General features: G+C 38.5%; 1 protein-coding gene across 1 annotated transcript in view; it reads left to right on the forward strand.

The window, feature by feature from the left end:
* Positions 1–19,692, forward strand: part of AHCYL2 (adenosylhomocysteinase like 2) — a 143,552-nt gene that overhangs the window by 112,438 nt on the left and 11,422 nt on the right. The window contains 9 exon segments of the mRNA XM_032484362.1: positions 3,586–3,688; positions 5,103–5,197; positions 7,796–7,902; positions 8,972–9,088; positions 12,479–12,542; positions 13,023–13,111; positions 15,416–15,486; positions 17,010–17,105; positions 17,817–17,902. Of these exon segments, the coding sequence (XP_032340253.1) occupies positions 3,586–3,688; positions 5,103–5,197; positions 7,796–7,902; positions 8,972–9,088; positions 12,479–12,542; positions 13,023–13,111; positions 15,416–15,486; positions 17,010–17,105; positions 17,817–17,902 (828 nt within the window).

Raw genomic sequence — 19,692 nt, forward strand, 5'->3', positions numbered from 1 at the left:
TTTAGGTGTGTTTCCATAGTTCCTTCTAACCAGATTCCTTATCTGTTCTTTTGAAACAGTAATGATTTAAAGTTGGGCTAAACCAGCTTCTAAGCTCTGTCCTCCCCCCACTACCACTTGCCTTTACTCCTGCTTGAGCCGTTAGCCAGCAGCCTTGACTCATAGTTCTTTAAACTGTTCTTACAGTCTTGGTTCCAGACACTTTTCTAGTTAAGTTATATTGCTTTGTAGGCAAGTCTCAGTATCATTCTCTTTTTTTTTTTTTAACAAATTCATGAATCCTAGTTGTAAGGATTCAGAAATTCTTTAAAGTGAATAAATAAGAGAGAAAAACTGGGATCAGATATTGAAAGGTAAAGAAATTAAGATATAAGAGTAATTCTGCTATTAACTTACTATATGGCCTTGGACAAATTACATAAGGGATTAGCCTACATTAGTGGAGTTATTTGCAAGTTTTTTTTTTTTTTATTTAGAGCATATTTTTAATTAGAATTTTTATTTTAAAATGAAAATTATCAGTACCCAAAGTTAACTGCTGTCAGGAAGTTTTAAAACAAGCTTTTCCACTAAAGCTTTATTCTCACTAAAATAGCTCTTAATCAAAGAAGTAAGGTGGTATACTACCTTCTTAAAAAGAAGCCTGTCTGGTGGGGGGGGGCAGTTATAGCACAGTGGTAGAGTGCATGCCCAGCATGCACGAGGTCCTGGGTTCAGTTCCTAGTACCTCTGTTAAAAATAAACAAATAATTAAATAAACAATTACTTCCCCCCATAAAAATTAAAAATAAAAAAGTTAATTAGAAAAAGAAGAAGCCTATCTCCATCTTATATATTGAAGTAAAAGTAAGTCACAGTGGATTAAATTTATTTTAATAATTTAAAAAATTTGAAATAAATACAGATTATAGAAAAGTAGCAAATACAACTATTTGAGAGTAAGTTGCCAACCTGACGATGCTCCCACAAATACTTCAGTGTGTATTTTCTACAAACAAGGATATGCTTCTATTTGAATGGACAGTCATTCAAAATTAGGAAATTAACATTGATTCATTATTGCCATCTAATTCTCCGACCCCATTTGAGCTTTACTAATTGTCTCAAGAATATTTTTTATAACCAAAGGATCCAGTCCATAGTTATATGTCTCATTTAATTGTCATCTTCTTTGGTCTCCATCAGGGCTGCGTAGTTCATTAGTCTTTCTTTGACTTTCATGACCTTGACACTTTGAAGATTATAGACAAATTATTCTGTAGAATGTCCTTGATTCAGACTTTTATGATGCTTCCTCATGACTAGATTCAGGGTATGTAGCTTTGGTAGGAAATGATGCTGCTTTTTTTTTTCTTCGTTTAATCCTATCAGATGGCACTTGATCTCGATTTGTCCCATAACTGATGTTCATTTTGACCCCTTGATGGAGGTGATGTCTGCCAGACTTTTCTATTATATAAGTTATTTTCCCTCCTTTGTAATTAATAAGTATTTTGTGAGGGAGTGATACAAAACTGTGTAAATATCCTGTTCTTCATCAGATTTTCCATTTATTCACTCACTTGTTTATTTGTATAGAATCATTGTTTCCTTTTATTCAATAGGTTAAATCCATTACTATCATTATTTATTATGATGCTCAAATTGTTTCAATTTTGGCCAAGGGGAGCCCCTTAAGTCTGGCTTCTGAGGCTCTTTGCTATTGGGATGTCATTGTTCCTGGATCCTCTTTCATTAATTTTGGGAAATGGTGGTCCATTAGCTCTTCATATATATCTTTTGCCCTGTTTTCTTCCTTCTCCTTCTAGCATTCCGATTACCTGTGTGTTAGACTGTTGATAGTATCCCATAGATCCCAGGTGCCCTCTTCTGATTTTTCCCCCTACTCTTTTTTTATTCTGTATTTCAGTTTCATACTTTCTATTGATCTATCTTTAAGTTCACTCTGTCCTCAAATATGCCCAGTTTGATGATAAGCCTAATGAAAGACTTCTTAATCTCTGACACATTAAAAAAAATTTTTTCTGACATTTCTGTTTGACTTGTTTTTATACTTTCAATCTCTCTGCTAAAATTCCCTATCTGTTTATGGATGCTGTTCATCTTCTTCACTAGACCCCTTAACATATTAATCATAGTTAATTTAAAGTTCCTGTCTTGATCAAACATCTCACTCATCTCAGAGTCTGGTTCTCTTGAATACTTTCTTTCTTGACAATAGGTTGGGGTTTTTTCCTACTTTTTTCGCGTATCTAGAAATTTTACATTGAATGGGTATATTCATTTCCATTATTGTCATAAATTGTGCTGGATTTCAATTTTGTTCTGCACCATAGTCTTCAAATTCCTCCAGCCAGGGGTTCTGAGTGTTTTGGCTCCACCCTGAGGCTTTCAGCTGCTTCTGCAAATGCTTGCCACACGGGGGCTCTCTCTTCAAGTGCCTGCCCCACCTGCAGCAGGAGACGGCTGCTCCTTGTTTCCTGGAGCTGGACTCATAGTGTGGGCAGATGGGGTTCTGATCCAGCCTCAGTCTTAGGCAGGCCTCTTGAAGGTAGGGCTTTTTCAGTGTTCCTGCCTCTCCTCCCTGTAACAGTAATCTTTGCCTTGTATCTGATGATAGGTCTTGAGCAGAGATACTTTCCTGTCCCTCCTGGAAAGGTAGCAGATCTTTATTTTGTATTAACGTACAGTCCTTGACCCAAGAGGGTTTTCCACCACTCCCCCAGGAACAGAGAGTTTTTGCTACTACCCTCTTTCAGAAGCAGGGGATCTTTGCTGGTCCTTGGTGGCAGGCATAATTTCTGCTCCTCTTCCTACAGTTTAAAACTTTTGCTTCCTGTGAGAGGAGATTGTGGGGAAGTGCCCAGGTTTCATGCTTATCGTAGAGCACAGACAATCAGCTCCCTGCCCGCAATTTTTCTCGTGAGTCCTGGTTGAAGCCCCTGGAAAAGAGCTGGCATGTGAGCATGAAATATCCTTGTGCCTGAGGTGACCAGAAGTTCCAAACTGACATACTTTCCCAGCCCTTACTAATTCATTAAAATTTTAGCTACTTTTTCCTTAACCTGTTATATGGCAGCCTCCCTTGCTCTGCCAGAGGTGAAACTGTGTACCTTCTCTCCTTAAAGGGATTTGTCGTTCTTTAGAGTTCTATTCCTTGGTTGCATTATGACCTCAGCTCTTTGATGGGCTCAAGAAAAATTATGGTTTTGTAGATTGTCCAATTTTTTCTTGTTGTTAGGTGGAAGCTTCTCCTGCAGCTTTCTACCTCTTAAGAAGAAGAACTATAAATTGGTGGTTTTAAAAAAATGTTTTGCTCTGAAATCCTTGGTTTAATTAAATCTTACAGGGAGGCCCAATATGTTAAATGAGTAGAAGCACAGAGCTCAGCTGGAGCCTTCCCCCTTGCCTGCCCCTACCCTTGCCCTTTTCTCAGGGTATTGAAGTTTCTGTAAAGCACAGTTTGAAAATCATTCACATTAGTTATTCCTAATGTACTTTCTCATTGTCAGATATATAAACTTAATCTCCTTGACCAATTGTTTGGCCCGTGCCTGCTCATCTCCAGTATTCTCTTTAATATAGGTGCTTATGGAAACTCTGGGTGCTCTGGGGGCACAGTGCCGATGGGCTGCCTGCAACATCTATTCCACCCTCAATGAAGTGGCTGCTGCTCTAGCAGAAAGTGGTAAGATCTTCCGCTTATTTTCTGTGTCTTTGACTCAAGTAATTTTCCAAAAAGTTCCATTGTTGTCATATAAATCCTAAGGAAAGTTGCCATGTAAAAGCTGTTTTGGAAGAAATGAATCCATATTCTTGATGAACTTGCTCTCTTTCTGGGCTTCTCTTGTTAAATATGATTGAGGCAACTGTGTACTTCACAGTTGCAAATATCGTCTTATGTCTAGTCTTCCATTATTAGTTAATGCTTTGCCTTGACTGGTTAATATTAGAGCACCAGTGAACACTATTCTCTGTCTAAGGTCATATGGACTGAAAAAGAAAATGCTTCAGGCATAGTTTTGTGGTCCTCCTGGCTTTTCAGCAGTTTTCCCTGATTTAACGTTTGGTGCTTCTGCTTCAGCAGTAAACAGGACTTGACCTGGCAGATTAATATTTGATCACAATAGCCACTGACACTTGAAGGACAAAAAAAGAGAGAGAGAGAGAGAAACTTAGACTTTGCTAGTTTCTTGCCTTTACTCTCTGGTAGCACAGCACAGGTCAAAATACCAAATACTTGCTTAAGAGCTCTTGAGAAATTCTGGGAAAGCTCTATTCACTTGTAAAATTTTTATTCATGTATAAAATACATGTATAGAAAAATACAGAAATAGAAATATATAGTCCAATTAATTGTACATACACATTCATTTCTCTTCTTTTTCAACAAATGCTTATTGACTTACTCTAAGAGATATAAGAACAAATAAGACAGTGTCTTTGCCCTCAGAATCATATGTTGTGGTTAAGGAGAAAAGACATCTATATAAATAATGATAATATAAGGGCATTTGTGAGAATGCCACAATAGATCATAAACCCACGTTACGTATACCAACCAGGGGCTTGTATAAGTTCAGAGTCCAAGAACGATCACTTCCAGCTGAGTTAATAAAGCTTCATTAGGAACATGACACTTAACTGGGCCATGAAGTATAACAACATTTTAGCAGAGGGAGAAGAGTTTAAGAATTTTCCTGATGAAGAAAAGCACAGAAGCTTTTTAAATTTCTGACTAAAGCATAGCAGCAAGAAAGATTAAAATGTAGGTGGGAAATGGTGAGAATTCCATTTGGACTGGATCAAGAAGTACTTATTTCTGGTTTCTTCTTTTTGCCTTTAGTTATATTTTTAGAATCCATCATACTCTTGTCCCCTTTGCTTGTCCTCTTTGGTCTAACAAGAACAAAATGACCACCAAAGACAAAGGAGTGGGTGAAGGAGCTGAAGATAATACTAATCAGTGAAGAAAGTCAGTTCAGAAAGTACAGCAGAATGAGAGAGTTTGAAATTGGGAGAAACCGGCATCTTCTTACCAGAATTTAGGGTCAACCCTTTTTTCAGGCTTTAATGTTTTCTTTTTGTTCCTTTTTTCTTAGGATTTCCTGTGTTTGCCTGGAAAGGAGAGTCAGAAGATGACTTTTGGTGGTGCATTGATAGATGTGTGAATGTGGAGGGCTGGCAGCCAAACATGGTGGGTTAGATTTCTGCTAACACAATTCTGTAGGGACCTGAGGGTACAGAGAGGGAGGAGATGGTCTGGGAGAGGGTTTCCCAACAGGGAGGAAGGAAAATGCTTCCTTTTCAATCTGATGTACCTAAGCTTCCAGCAGACGCTAATGCTGAGGGTATCCCAAGAATATTAAACCTCTATCTGGCCTCAAAGTGCTGTAATTGTCATGCTGATCTTAGAAGCACTCATATTCGTCAGCAACATTAGAATACTGCTCAGGGTTCACACATGACTGGTCAAAAAGTACGATTAATGAGTTACCATCTCCTACTGTGCTCCCCACAACAATGATTAAAACACACACGCGCGCACACAGCTCCTGTGGTACTTAGCTTTCTAGAATCACATGCTAAATTTATAGTAAACCTGAAGGGATTACAAGTTCAAATTTCTTCTCTTTATTCATTCCTCCCTTTAAGAAAGATGACTGGCAAAATTTGGGGTTTTTTACTTTTGCTTAGTTTTTACTTTTGTTTTTTTTTTTTTTTTAAGATTAAGTTCTTGAAGGCTGATAGCATATTAGAGTCACAAAGAGAAGCAAAAAGCTGCACAAAGTGTGATGCGCTCCTACTTTGCAAACTTTTCTGCATTTGAGTGAGAGGAGAAATTAGGGAATCAACTGAAACAAAGAATCCTTGAAGCTCTAGTCCAACTACTGTTCGCTGCTAAAGACAGCGGAGCAGGCTTCACCTGGTACACAGCAGAGAGAATCTTTCTCGATTCTGTGATCCAGGACACATTGCACCAAGGGCTGGTTTGAAGAAGCTGGGTCAAAGCCTTCAAATCCTGAAAGGAAGGAGGGGTCGGCTGTAGGATGAGTCCACTCATTCCAGCAGAGTTTAACAGTGACAGAAGAGAGTGTGATTGGCAGAAGCTAAAGAAGACATACCAGGGGGCTTCTACTGGAAATAAAACATTAATGTTATAGTGATGAACATGGGGAGGGCAGGGGATCGTACACAGAGAGCTTTTACAGACTGTAGAGCAGCCCAGACTGCTAGAAAGGTTGACGGAGAGAGTAAGACAAGGATAACAACTGTGACCCCTGAAAACAGGGCCCATATCTCTTTGGAGCCTGTCAAAATATAGTGCTTTTACTTGCTTTCCAACCTCAGGAAGATTCCCTGGTGACAAAAATTTTCTGCATTAGAATTACGTGGTGAGACTTATGGACTATATTCATCAAATAAATATTGGAGATGGCAACTACCTGCCTGTAGATACCTTTGTTAAAAGGGAAATGTGGGGAAGAATAGGGAGACTTAAGACAGAGTCTTTTTTGTCTCTGATCATCTGTGTGGCTACGGATCAGAGACTGCAAGGGGCAACTCCACGAGGGATTTCATACATGTAAAAAGGGAGAGAGGAACTCAGAGGAGCCTTTCCATTTCTTAGGGCATCTGTTCTGAGGTTTCTACTGGGAGAAAATGGAGCACTAACTTATACTATGGAGCAAGTGGAAGAGTTATTAAGAGTCCTGCCTTCGATCCCTGCTCTCAAATGAGGTTGAGTGGAGTCACAAAAAAATTGATCAACAACAAGAGCAGGAGCAAAAAAAGAGATCAGGTGGTGGACGTGAGGTTGGAGATTTTATGTACCCAGGGGTCCAGGGTGGCATCCTTGGCACTTGCAGTAGAGTTGATAATTGGGACTGCAAAATGGGTGCATGTCAGTAGAGGGCAGCTCAGTCCTGTGGGTCTTTCCAGGAGGGTGGGTGTAACAGTTTGGAAAGCCCTGCCAAGCATTTCTAACAGCTAGGTGAAGGGCTGAAATGCCACAGCCTACTGCCTAATAGTATTCTAGGCTGGTCTTTCTTTAGCTTATTTATAATTCAGAAACTTTCCTCTGCTGATGAAAGCTTCAGTAGGCACAGCATTGTGTTTATCTTTAATCCCAACCTGAAATAGTGATGAGCTGTTCAGAGGCATGCTTGCACACCTACATGCTGCACAGTTCCCTAGTTATTTTTAATTTGGTTTATTGAGAGTGTGAGGTTGCGCTAGGCAGAACCCTCCAGTGCTGCCTGATCATTTTGGGTAGGAGAGCGCCTGTACTTTGGGAGAAGTAAAGGATTAATGAATACTGTTTTATAAGTCATTGTTCTAGGAGGAAGATGAATTATGTGGCTGGATTTAAACTAAGGTTTGAGCATATTTAAAGTCCTGAATTTAACTAATATAAATGTGCTGATATTAAGTTTAGGCTTTCTGACTATCGACAGTACATTCAAGAGCTCGTGCTCTAGACAGCCACGCAAGCTGTTAGTCTATAAGAAAGTCTTCATCATGTTGCTTTATATTTTGATCTAGTGGGTGTGTCATTTGGGAAGGTCATTTGGCTGTGAGAAATACAGTCTGCCTTTCACCCTCAGTGTCTTTTTCTCCAGTGAAACAAGTGTTTGGTCATTATACTGGCTTTAAGTTACTTTGCATAACCATTTGAGAAATTTGAAATATCTGTAAATTGACAAGTAGGAATTGGGATACAAGACCCAGAGAAGCACTGGAAGCCTTGAGCCTTCAGCAAAATAAGTTACATTATTTATGCTCATTATTGCAGATCTTGGACGACGGAGGGGATCTTACTCATTGGATTTATAAGAAGTATCCCAACATGTTTAAGAAAATCAAGGGCATCGTAGAGGAGAGTGTTACTGGAGTCCATAGGTAAGATTTGACATTGGCATGCCTGGTTTTATGCAGCCTGGATATATATTCTTGCAATCACATACCTATAGAATACATTATGTTAAAAATTGGAACCTGCTCTGAGATAATGATATCCGAGTCTGCATACTTGTTTTTTTTAATTAACACAAATAACAAACCTAAAATAGAGAGGGGATGGGTAGGAGAACAAGTATGGTCCTCCTGTTTTCTCGTCATTTTGGTGCAATGAGTGCTTGTCCTTTTGAGGGGAATTCTTTGATTCCACAGATATTTGTTGAACTTCTGCAATGAATCAGAAACTGCTTTAGGAACCATGCTAGGGACAAAAACCTGGGCCCTTGTAGAGCTGACACTCTCGCACAGAGAGCAAGGATTTAGGATTCTCTTCCTCAAATGAGCAATAATTCCCTAAGTAAAATTGGAATCATTTCTGTTTACTATTATTCATAGAGAAAGATCTGAAAGTATGAAAGTTTTAGGGAAGTAAAATCTAAATACGCTACCATCACTGCTTTAATATCTTATGACCTTTTTGAATGTATAAAACTATGGATTACACCATATTTTCAGACTCTTAGAAAGGGGTGAATTTTGAATAAAACACCTGGCTCTAATTTTTAGTTGACTCAATTTAAATAAAACCCCATACACAGATATACATATTTATAGGTGTGTGTATTGAAATGATAAAATTTCAAATGATACTTGAAAGTTAAAATTGTTGCATTAGAGAGTGGAATTAAAATAGTACTTACAGTTACTCTTTTTTTTTTCATTAAAAAGGGAAATAAAATTAATAAATAGTTTAAAGTTTCATGTTTTAATCCCTAAAATTTAGGGGTGGGTCAAAGATTTTCCCACATGCCTTTTGACTAAAGTCTTTATTTCTAAGGCATATACAGGCTCTGGAAAGGTATTCTTTATTTCTCTACATACATCTAATAGGATGAAACTAGTCGTGTCTCATGCCTGCTCAATTAACATATTTGTTGAATTTGATATGAAACTGATGGTAGATTGCAATATCTCATTGTTTTATGTTCTTCTTGATTTCCTTCGTTCTCAGGCTGTACCAGCTCTCCAAAGCTGGGAAGCTATGTGTTCCAGCCATGAATGTCAATGATTCAGTCACCAAACAGAAATTTGACAACCTCTACTGTTGCCGTGAATCAATTCTTGATGGGTAATCTTTTATTATCTGTGGGATGAACTTAAGTTGTTGAATTGAGGTTCTAAGTTTTTCGGTTTGGGTTATTTCTGGAAATGATTTGTGTAGCACCTCTGGATCTGTCACCACATCATACTCAATATTTTATAGCCCAAAGTTACCATTATATCATACTCAATATTTTATAACCTAGAGCTACCATTGCTGTCTCTATTACCAGCAAATCTATTTTACTTAAAAAGTCAGACCAGCCCTTATCTATTGATGGCAGAGTTTTCACTTTGTGACCCTATCAACGCTGTGAGTCAGTAACTAAAGTTGTTATAAACAAGGAAGTACCTTTGGTGGTTTAGGAGAAGGTTCCTGGTGTTCCTCTTCTAGGTCATGTTGTCTGTTGTTAACCTCCACTGTCATAGAGTTCTCTGGCCATCTGGAAATTGTAATGAGCAAAGAGTCATTTCCCAGAGGCTTTTCTAGTTTTTCAAATCTGTGAAGGACTACAAGTCTGACAAAATCCACTTAGATATACTATACCAAATATTCTGTTCTTCCAGTGCCCAGTTTCTGTTTCTACACTTGTGTCCTAATATTTCTTCATGCTTGCTAGGAAGATTCAGTAATTCTCTGTATGAAACCATTAAGTTGGTTTAGAATATTGCCAAGTCAAATGGTTTCCATCATGTATAGGTTAACAGAAAAGGGGAGAAAGGGCCTGTGGGTCCCATTACTAGTCTGGACCCCAGGCGGTGTTCAACACCACAGGCATTGGAGCAAGAAGGACCTTGGTTTGATGATTGGCTCTATCATTTATAAGCCTCAGACTAGTTATTTAACCTCTCTGTGCCTGTTTCCTCACCTGTAAAATGGTGACAGTAAGACCTACCTCACAGGGCTACTGTGAGGATTAGATGAGAGAAGGTATGAATCCTGGTCAATGTTAGTTCACTTGCCCTTCTTTCTAGAACCCTGTACAGTAACTTCTAGGATTAAGTTAGATCATAGCAGGAAGACTTTTGCTTTGAAATCTTTTTTTTTTTTCAGGGTTGGGGGAGGTATTGAATGCAAATTCAAACTATTGCTAATTATTACTCGTGTAAAGTCAATGATATTATAAGATAGATTGGACATTTGAGTTCCCAATCCATCAGTATGTTTATGAACTGTCCCCAGTTCTGTCCCCATATAACTGTTACTGTGATGCACAGCTTTGCACCTGATAAATGATCTGGGTATTATACTCATAGAAATATTTACTCATTCACAACTAAGTTTCTTTTAGATTTTTCACATCCCAAATCTGTGAGTTTAAAATCTTCCTTAATCTTAAGTTTTGTAAAAGATGCCTAAAGGTAGCTCATAAACATGGACAGAGTCCCTTCTAAGCAGCATTTACCCTGTGGATAAGAAAGCTACTTTAATGTCAGACATATGAAAGTGAGAGTAAAATGGAAGCAGTAGACAGGGGTTAAGGTTAATGGAGAGATAGGTAAACATCACCCATCTACTTACTGCTGAGTAATAAGAGATCCTTGGCACCTTCAGACGGTGAAAAGCTTTCCAACTGGGTCATGGGTAGTTTTTCCTCTCAGAGGAGTTGATAGTAGAAGTTAAAGAAGAGGCAAAGTGTGCTCCAGAGAAGGCTGCAAAATAGAGGGTCCAAATGAGGAAGGGCTTGAGCTTCTGTAGCTCTGAGCTGGTTACATACTACACCATAAGCTGAGAGAATGGCCCCACTCATTCCTGGAGGACACTCCTGTAATTGGTCTGCGGTGCCAAAAAGCAGGGCAACTGCAGTCTTCTGGAGACTGAGGTTCCACATGGTAGGAACATAAAGGATTTACCAGAAATCCCAGATACGATTTTTAGCTTGTAAAATAGATCGTATTTCAGAAACTCTTTTAGAGGGTCCTGGGACCAAAAGAATAAAGAGAGAAGCCAGAGACTTGGCGTGACTCTCATACACCAGCAGATAGCTTCCCCTCCTATCCCCAAAAAGTCCCTCCTTGACTGAGGTCTTTTCTGCCCTTTATCCTTGAACCTTGAGGCAGATCTGGCTCCCTAAGATCACAAGGAAATCACTGCCTAACTGGAATCCATCCAGGTCTGTCAGCCTGTTGTTTGCAGAGCCGCAGTGTTGATGACGTTTCCTTTCCACCACACAGGCCTTTGTAATCACAAAGAGAGTCACATTTTCTTTTGGGAAGAGAGGCAGAAAGGCTTGAGGGTAGGCAAAGTAAAGGAGGCTCAGAAATATGATCTACTGATTTCCTAGCAGTGTTTAGCCAGTTCAGGACCATTCTAAGCCCTGACTTTTGAATGTGGTGGCAGCCCAGCCAGACTTAGTCTCTTCAGTCAACAAAAATTGCCTCTACGCTTAATTGATATTTACTGAGTTTTATTGGGGTTCATGGAGTTATACTAGGTCTAGTGAGTGGAGTTGTCCGATCAGGAAAAAGATAGGATTTCTACTTTGCTTTTTGGTCCATTTATAGATATTTAACAGAGAGATAAGTGAGTAAAAAGACCCACAGATATTTGTTGGAACTGTCTATCTCAGAATAGGCTGGTTTTAATTAAAAACTTCCTCTGCCTACCTGAGGCTTCCTTAGAGAAGGGAGATCAACAAAACCTGAAGGGAAACTGCTCCTACAACCTCTTCCAAGAGACCCTGAAAACAACAGTAAGGACGTTTATTCTAACTTCATAGAGAATCAGAGACAAAGAAGTAGAACATGTCTGAGGACTCGGCCCAGAAAACTCACTACCTCACGTAGTCAGTGCTGGTGTGTTTCAAGGCTCTTCTCCACCTTGTTGCCTGTTACCCTCCCTGGTGAATTACTGTGGGACTTATTGGCCATTCTGATACTAACAAATGTAGGACTCATTTATCTGTGTTATATTTTATGTGTCTAATTCAGTAAGGTAGAATGTTTACATTAAGCCAGAGCTTTGTCACCTCCTTAAATTAAAATTACAGTCTTTTTGCTTCTTTGTATCTTTATTTATAAATATTATATATTCCAAATGTTATATAATAAATATGTATTGCTGTTATGTTTAAAAGTTACTTTGTGGTCTAAAGTGTCTTCCCTTCTGCACCACTCCCAAGACAAGGGGGCAAAAAAAGAAAAACAGCCTCATATAGATGGAATTGATTGGATAGCATGGAGTAAGAAAATACATATTTTATTGAACCTTTCTTTCTAGTTGTTAGTTTCTCTGGGATAGAAACCAGGCTTGCTCTCACCATGGGGTGGTGGGGGAGAAAACCCCAAACCAAAAAAAGCCCCCCAAAAACAAAACCATGAAAACAAAGGGATTCAATCTAATCTCAAGGGAGAAACAAGAGATTTTTCTGATTTAATGGGGGGTTTTTTTTGTTTGTGTTTTGGTTTTTTCCCATAGACTTAAAAGGACAACAGACATGATGTTTGGTGGAAAGCAGGTGGTGGTCTGTGGCTATGGAGAGGTAAGGTTTAATCTTTCAATTATTATGTGTTTAAAATGTATTTTGTTGAAATATACTAGAATTTTTCCCTTGTACGGACATAAAAATACATTCATTTACTGCTTTAGATGGAAAAAAGGAACTTCAGAGGCCCTCTGATTAAAATACAGTCTTTCTTTTTTCCCTTTATATTTTTGCTATTTTTTCTTAAGTTGATTTTCTGACTGTTCCAGTACACTGTTTGTGATGTTCTTTTAGCTTGTGTTTTGATTATAAATCGTGAGTGTGGGTGTTCTTATGCACATGCATGTGCTAAGCAGGGCTTAGGAGTTTGTTTATGAACTGCATTCATTTATTTGTTTTTCTTATTTTTCCCTAAGCATGAATCTATTCAGCAAAATTCCTTTTGGGGGCGGAAAGGTGGGCACGCTTTACCAGAAGCTTTGAGAAACTATTTTCTGCGTGACTTTCCTTATTATATGTACTTTCTCTCTTCTTCAGGTGGGGAAGGGGTGCTGCGCTGCCTTAAAAGCTATGGGCTCCATTGTGTATGTGACTGAGATTGACCCTATCTGTGCCCTTCAAGCCTGGTAAGCATGCAAAAGGAGACTTGCTTTTTCCTCTACGTTGCCATCTAACACGTGACCTTGTAGCTCCAAAGACTGGCCTGGTTGATGCCGCATTTTATCTCAGAGGGGCCCAGATCCCCAGAGATTGCTGTTAACTGCAAGCACCTGTCTTTCAAAGATCAAGGAGTTCTGCTCTAAGAGCCGAGACTATCAGAGAAGCTAACATTTAGAACTCCTGTGAAAATAGTAACAGGGAGCCAGAGAACAAGTAGCCCCTTACCATCTCCACATGCAGTTCTCTCCCTTTGAAAAGCAATAGTTAAAAACAGAAATAGGCTGACATCAGATAGAGCTGCTGTCACATAGTAAGTGCTCAAAAAGTGGTAAAATCGTTAAAATTGTTTTGCCATCTTCAGCAGGATGGAAATAGCACTGCCCCTGAGGACTACTGCGAAGTCCGTGTGTCTGTAGCCTGGATAACACCCCTAGTCTTTACCATTAACCATCCAGAGGAGGGTACCCAGGATAGATGAGTCATAGCATAAAAGATTTTGCCATAACTGTTTTTCCTGCCCTACAACTCCTCACACACCCTCGCCATCAACCCACAGATTTCCCTAACAGTTGTCGGCTTTGTCTGAGTCAGGGCTCCAACAAAATAGGGGAACTATCACCATTCTAGCATTTTCACTTAGAGAAACGTGAACCTGCTTGAATACTGATAAGGATACTGATTCAAACTATCTTACAGATGTGAACTGATCACTTATTCTGTGTTAGGTTCTGTGCCGTGTGCTGAGGATGAATAAGATGTATAGGTGAATGAGACAAGGTCCCTGTTTTTAGAAGCACACAGAATCACTGTGCAGTGTAGTAAGTGCTGTGATAGAGATGAACGTCACATGCTTCTGTAGGAGCACAAAGGAGAAATATCTAACTAAAGAGCGAGGGGGCAAGGTAGAAAGAGGTGTCGATGGAGTTGAGTCTTGAGACATGTAAATGATTTCTTAGTTTAGAAATAAGCTCCAGGTACCAGGAACATGTGCAAGATCACCTAGAAAGGAGAGAGCACATCATGTTCATGTTTAAGAAATTATTTAATGCAGCTGACCTATAGGTTAAATTTGGGGGAGTGGTAACACCTGAGGTAGGGGTCATATGTCAGTATAATCATATATTAACATAAGTATTTGAATCTTATCCTGAGAACAGTCAATCTCACTGAAGTATTTTAAGCAAGGGAGTGACAGGATCCAAATTGTGTTTAGGGAAATCACTCTGCAAAATGAATTAGAGAGACATAAACCTAGAGGCGATGAAATTGGGCCAGGGGCTACTGTACTAATCTAGGCAAGAAATAATAAGACCAAACATAAGGCCAGAATGTATGAAGAAGAAGAGACAGATCAAAGAAATTTTAAGGTATTAAGGAAAAAGAATCAACCAGATTTGGTGACAATTTTAATTAGGGAGAGGCAGTAGGCTAGGACATTCTAGTTTATTTGGCTTGTACAGTTGGGTGAATAGTAATGCTGTTGATTAAGATAAAAAATATAGAAGAAGGGATAGATAAGGTTGGTGGTGTGGGGAAGAGAATGAGTTTATTTTCAAACACAGTAAGTTTGAGGTCCTTGTGGGACACCAGGAGGAGTTATCCAGTGGATAATTTGATCCATGGCTCTGAAGCTTTGAAGAGAGCTAAGCTAAAGATATCGATGTGCAAATCAGCCACCTGTGAGGCATCATTTGTAGCCAAGGGAAGGGAATGGATAAGTGCTGAAAGGGTAGAGAAAAGAGTACCCTACCGAGTACCAACATTTAAAGGTTGACTGAGATCAAGAAAGAACAATCAGAAAAGTAGGGAAACCAAGAGAAAACAGTGTCATGGTCTCCAAAGAGTATAGAGTTTTAAGAAGACAAATAATGTTTAATGTAGCAGGGGAAATCAAGTAATATTAGAATCTAAGAAAAGAATTTTTCTTGACATTCAGGAGATCATTGATGATCTTGGGGAGAGCAGTTTCAGTGGGGCAGTAAGTTCAGGTAAAATGGCACTTTCTGGAAACTTGATTGGAGAATCTCATGGTTAACCCTGCTTCCCTATTATCATGGAAGAACTAGGTTCCAGTGATACGAAAGAAACTTTTATTTCTGACCTGTATGAGCTAAGGAAACGGTTTGAATTTTTCACTGCTAAGAATAGTCCAGCTATATCAAGAAGTGATGTAGGTACCAGAGGAACTTGGGTGATAGCTTTTGAGGTTGTGTGGCAAAAGGCTCCCCAGCTGCCTATTTGGGTTAATCGATCATACTTTATTTCTACAGTATGGATGGATTTCGACTGGTGAAATTAAATGAGGTCATCCGACAAGTGGATATTGTTATTACCTGTACAGGTATGATTATGACATATAAAGTAGTGTGGCACTTAGGAACACTTTCATAGAACAAGTGCAAAATGACTGAAAATGTTCTGAACAAAACCAAACTTTAAAAGCCAGAGATAGTCGTCCAGAAAACTAGTCAACCTTTCACACTCTTCCTGCCTTTTCAGAGCTCTGACCAAAAGTATACCATTAGGCCATCTCTACAGGAATGTTTCTCTCCAGCCCTTTTAACTGTTCTATATCTCCGTGCATCCTCAGCTACCTGGGAGATGGCTACAGATGAGTTTTATTTGGAAAGCCAGTTCTTACATTTGTACATTTGATGGTTTTTTATTTTACTTCCAGAAGTGATGTATATTTCTCTCTAGTCCCTATAATTAAAGCAAAGCTAGAGCAAAATTCTTTCTAGTTAGAGAAATGGGAATGGTAGTTGTGTTAATTCCCGAAGAGGTAGATTTTGAGTTTTAGAGAGGAATATACAGGTATGGCTACTTCCCTTGGACTGAGATACTTATTTTATCTTTATGTTAGAACCATAAACCATTGGAATGTTGGGTTTCTTTTATAATTTTATTTTAGAGGAGAAAATCATAATGTTTAAGAATAAAAATATTATTTGTAGCCTCAGGAAGAGTTGGGGACAAAGAGGGATCATAAGAAACTATTCTTGCTTCACATCAATCACTCGATAATTTTTTTAATAGCTTTATTGAGATGTAATTCACTTACCACACATTTCACTCATTTTAAGTGTACAATTACAAAAAGCGTTTTCTAGCAAATTCAAAGGGTTATACGACCATCACCACAGTCTAATTTTTTTACTGAGATGTAATTCAGATATCATCAGTCACCCTTTTAAAGTATACAGTTCAGTGATTTTTAGTAAAATTGTACAACATCCCATTATCTAATTCCAGAACATTTTCATCATTTCAAAAAGAAACCGCATACTATCAGCAGTCACTCCTCAGTCTACCCTCCATCTTTCCCCAGCCCTAGGCTACCATTAAATTCTCTGTCTCTGTATATTTGCTTATTCTAGATATTTCATATAAACAGAATCATACAACACGTGGTCTTTTGTGACTGGCTTTTTTTACCTAGCATAATATTTTCAGGGTTCATGCATGTTATAGCATGTATCAGTGTTTCATTCTTTTTATTGCTGAATAGTATTCCATTTTATAATATTCCATATATCAGATATATCATTTGCAAATATTTTGTCCCATTCTGTAGGTTGTCTTTTCACTTTCTTGGTGGTATCATTTGCAGCACAAAAGTTTTTCAATTTCAGTGTAGTCCAGTTTATTTTGTTTTTTCTTTGGTTCCTTGTGTTTTAGGTATTATACCTAAAAAACCACTGCTCAACTCAGGTCACAAAGATTTATTCGTATGCTCAGCTAAACTTTTATAGTTTTAGCTCTTACATTTAGGTCTCTGATCCATTTTAAGTTAAATTTACATATGGTGTGAGGTAGAGGTCCAACTTCATTCTTTTTCATGAGGGTATCTCTTCTGTTTTTAAGGTAACAAGAATGTGGTAACCAGAGAGCACTTGGACCGTATGAAGAATAGCTGCATCGTTTGTAACATGGGACATTCTAACACGGAGATTGACTGTGGTAAGATCAACTAGTGGCTCATCATTGGGGGCTTTTTTTTTTTCTCTCCTTCCCAAGAAACATAAGCCAGAAGAAGAAATTGCAGGGTCACCAGTCATCCTAAACATGACTGTCCTGGCAGAGCTGTTCACTTACAAGCCTTATGGCCTGTGCTTATGGAATCGGTAAAACTTCTTCATCTCAACTTAATCATTTCAAATGATTCTTGTTTTCCACCTAAGCTTGATACCTACTTATACTCTAAGCCATTTTATCTTTATATATAGGATTAAGAGCTGGGTAGACTCAAAACTACAAAAAGGAAGCAACAAATGTGAGTCAGTATTGCTAGTCAGTATTTGTGGAATATTTGACTTTACCATAAAGATGAAATAAGTAGGTTGGTCCAAGGAAACAAGTCAAGGGAGGAAAATCTATGGGCTGGGATGAGAACACTGCTTAGGACTGACTGTCAAATATGGTGGTTTCCCTTTTCTCTCCCTCTTTCATGGGGCTAGGTCCCCCCTTAACATATGTACCAAACTATAGTAATTGCATCCATAGGTGTGACAAGTGATTCAGTAGCATGAGTTCCTCAAACTTGGAAAATCTGTCACTTTGGTTCTCTAATTTTATTATATCCACCGTAAAATTTTCCAATCCAACATAACACTCGGTCCTACTAAGTTGCCCAAGTAATAGTTAATAGAAGTGTTATTTATTTCTTTTCAGACTTACCAAATATGTCTCAGTGTGACTTTCACTCTGGTTTTAAATTTTTCTGGCATTTTTCTGGCACAACTGTATTTCTCTCTGGGTAAATGGCTCAAGCAAAGCATGCTTTCATCTCCACTGAGGGCTGCTCTGATTGAGCTTCAGCATGGCCAGGTAAGGATCGGTTGATATACTGAGAACCTGTTGGGTGTTTATTTTAAATGGTTTCTCTTTTTAACTCTGTGCTCTATTCTTCTGTTATTAAAAATAGCTGGGAAAACAACCTACCAGAGCCTATTGCTACCCTTGAGGTTTTTGAGTGGCATGGCTCCATTACTCTGTCTTTACTGTGATATTTTGCTTATAAAGAATAATTAATTTAGTTTTCTTTTTTGATTTTGGGGGGGTTGTTTGTCTTTGTTTTTTAAGTTCCACTTATGTACCATACTGCCCCTTTATTAAATGGTCAAAGATATTAATATTTCTAAAACTATCTAGCCCATGATTGTCATTTTCTGGATTAGTCCACTTATAGAGCCCCCAAATGGAAAAGCCTTAAAGGGAAGTAGTCATGCTCTGAGCCCTAAAGAGAAATCTTCTGTATAAGGGAAAGGGGAAGAAATTTTCTCTTCTAAACCCTCAAGAAGCTCTAAAATAAAAATAATTTCAAATGCAATCAGTGTAATTTTTATACCTTTACTTTATCTCATTTCAACCTCTTGACCATCCCACGAGGCATTATTTTTATTCCTGATTTTCATTTGGGAAACTCTAAAGCTTAAGTGCATTGTTCAGTCATAGCCATTGATTCCAAAATGAAATTGATGCACAAAATCCATGTTTTTTGACTTCCAGTCCAGTTTTTTTGTTCTTGTTTTCCTATGTGTTATACTATTATCTCCTCATGCTTTTTTAGATTAACTTCAAATTGTGATGGTAATCTTTCCTCCAAAGGCAGCCCAGACATAAGTAATCTCTCAGGATAAAAGCCAAGAGCCTCTTTACCTCCCATCACAAATATGTATTGTGTGATTGCTATATGCCAGGTGCTATTCTGCATGCTTAGGATCAGTGTACAAAATAGGAAAAGATTCCTGCCCCTATGGAGTTTATATTTTACTGAGAAGAAGGATAATAAATATAATAAGTAGAATTTATAGTGTGTTAGAAGACTGAAAACACCATGGATAAAAGAAAAAGTAGAGCATGGTAATGAGGATTAAGAGTGCTGGGTTATCATTTTAAAGAGAGGGATCAAGGTATAAGCCTCATTAAGAAGGTGATGGTTGGGGTAGAGGGTATAGCTCAGTGATAGAGCGCATGCTTAGCATGCACAAGATCTGGGGTTCAATCCCCGGCACCTCTATTAAAATAAAATAAAATAAAAATCCAACCAAAAAGAAAAAAAAGGTGATGGTTGAGCAAATCTGAAGGAATTAGCCATATTGACTTTTAGATGAAGAACATTTCAAGACAAGGGAACAGCAGCCAGAGCAAATGCCCTAAGGTGCCAGTGTGCCTAGTGTGAGGAGCAGCAATGAGGCCAGTGTGGCTGGAACGGAAGAGCATGGGGCAGGGAAGAGTGGAAGATGAGGTCAGAGGTAATGAGCCAGATCTTATGGGGGGCCACGGTAAGAACTCCTCATTGTGTCTGGAGAGGAATAGTAAGCCATTATAGGATTTCTGACTTCTGTTTTAAAAGGATGATTTTTTGTTTCAAAAGGATCAGCCTGGTTTCTGTGGTGAGATTAGACCTACTTTTGCAGGTGTTGCTAGTAGCGCTAGTATCTGCCACTGACACTAGCCAAGAGCCATCTTTCAACTGTCTGTGCTCTTCTTAGCAGAAAATGACTAAACTAAATGGTCCAGAAAGGGACATGTTCAGAATGGCTTT

The sequence above is a fragment of the Camelus ferus genome, chromosome 7 (assembly GCF_009834535.1).
Source record: "Camelus ferus isolate YT-003-E chromosome 7, BCGSAC_Cfer_1.0, whole genome shotgun sequence".
Taxonomy (NCBI): domain Eukaryota; kingdom Metazoa; phylum Chordata; class Mammalia; order Artiodactyla; family Camelidae; genus Camelus; species Camelus ferus.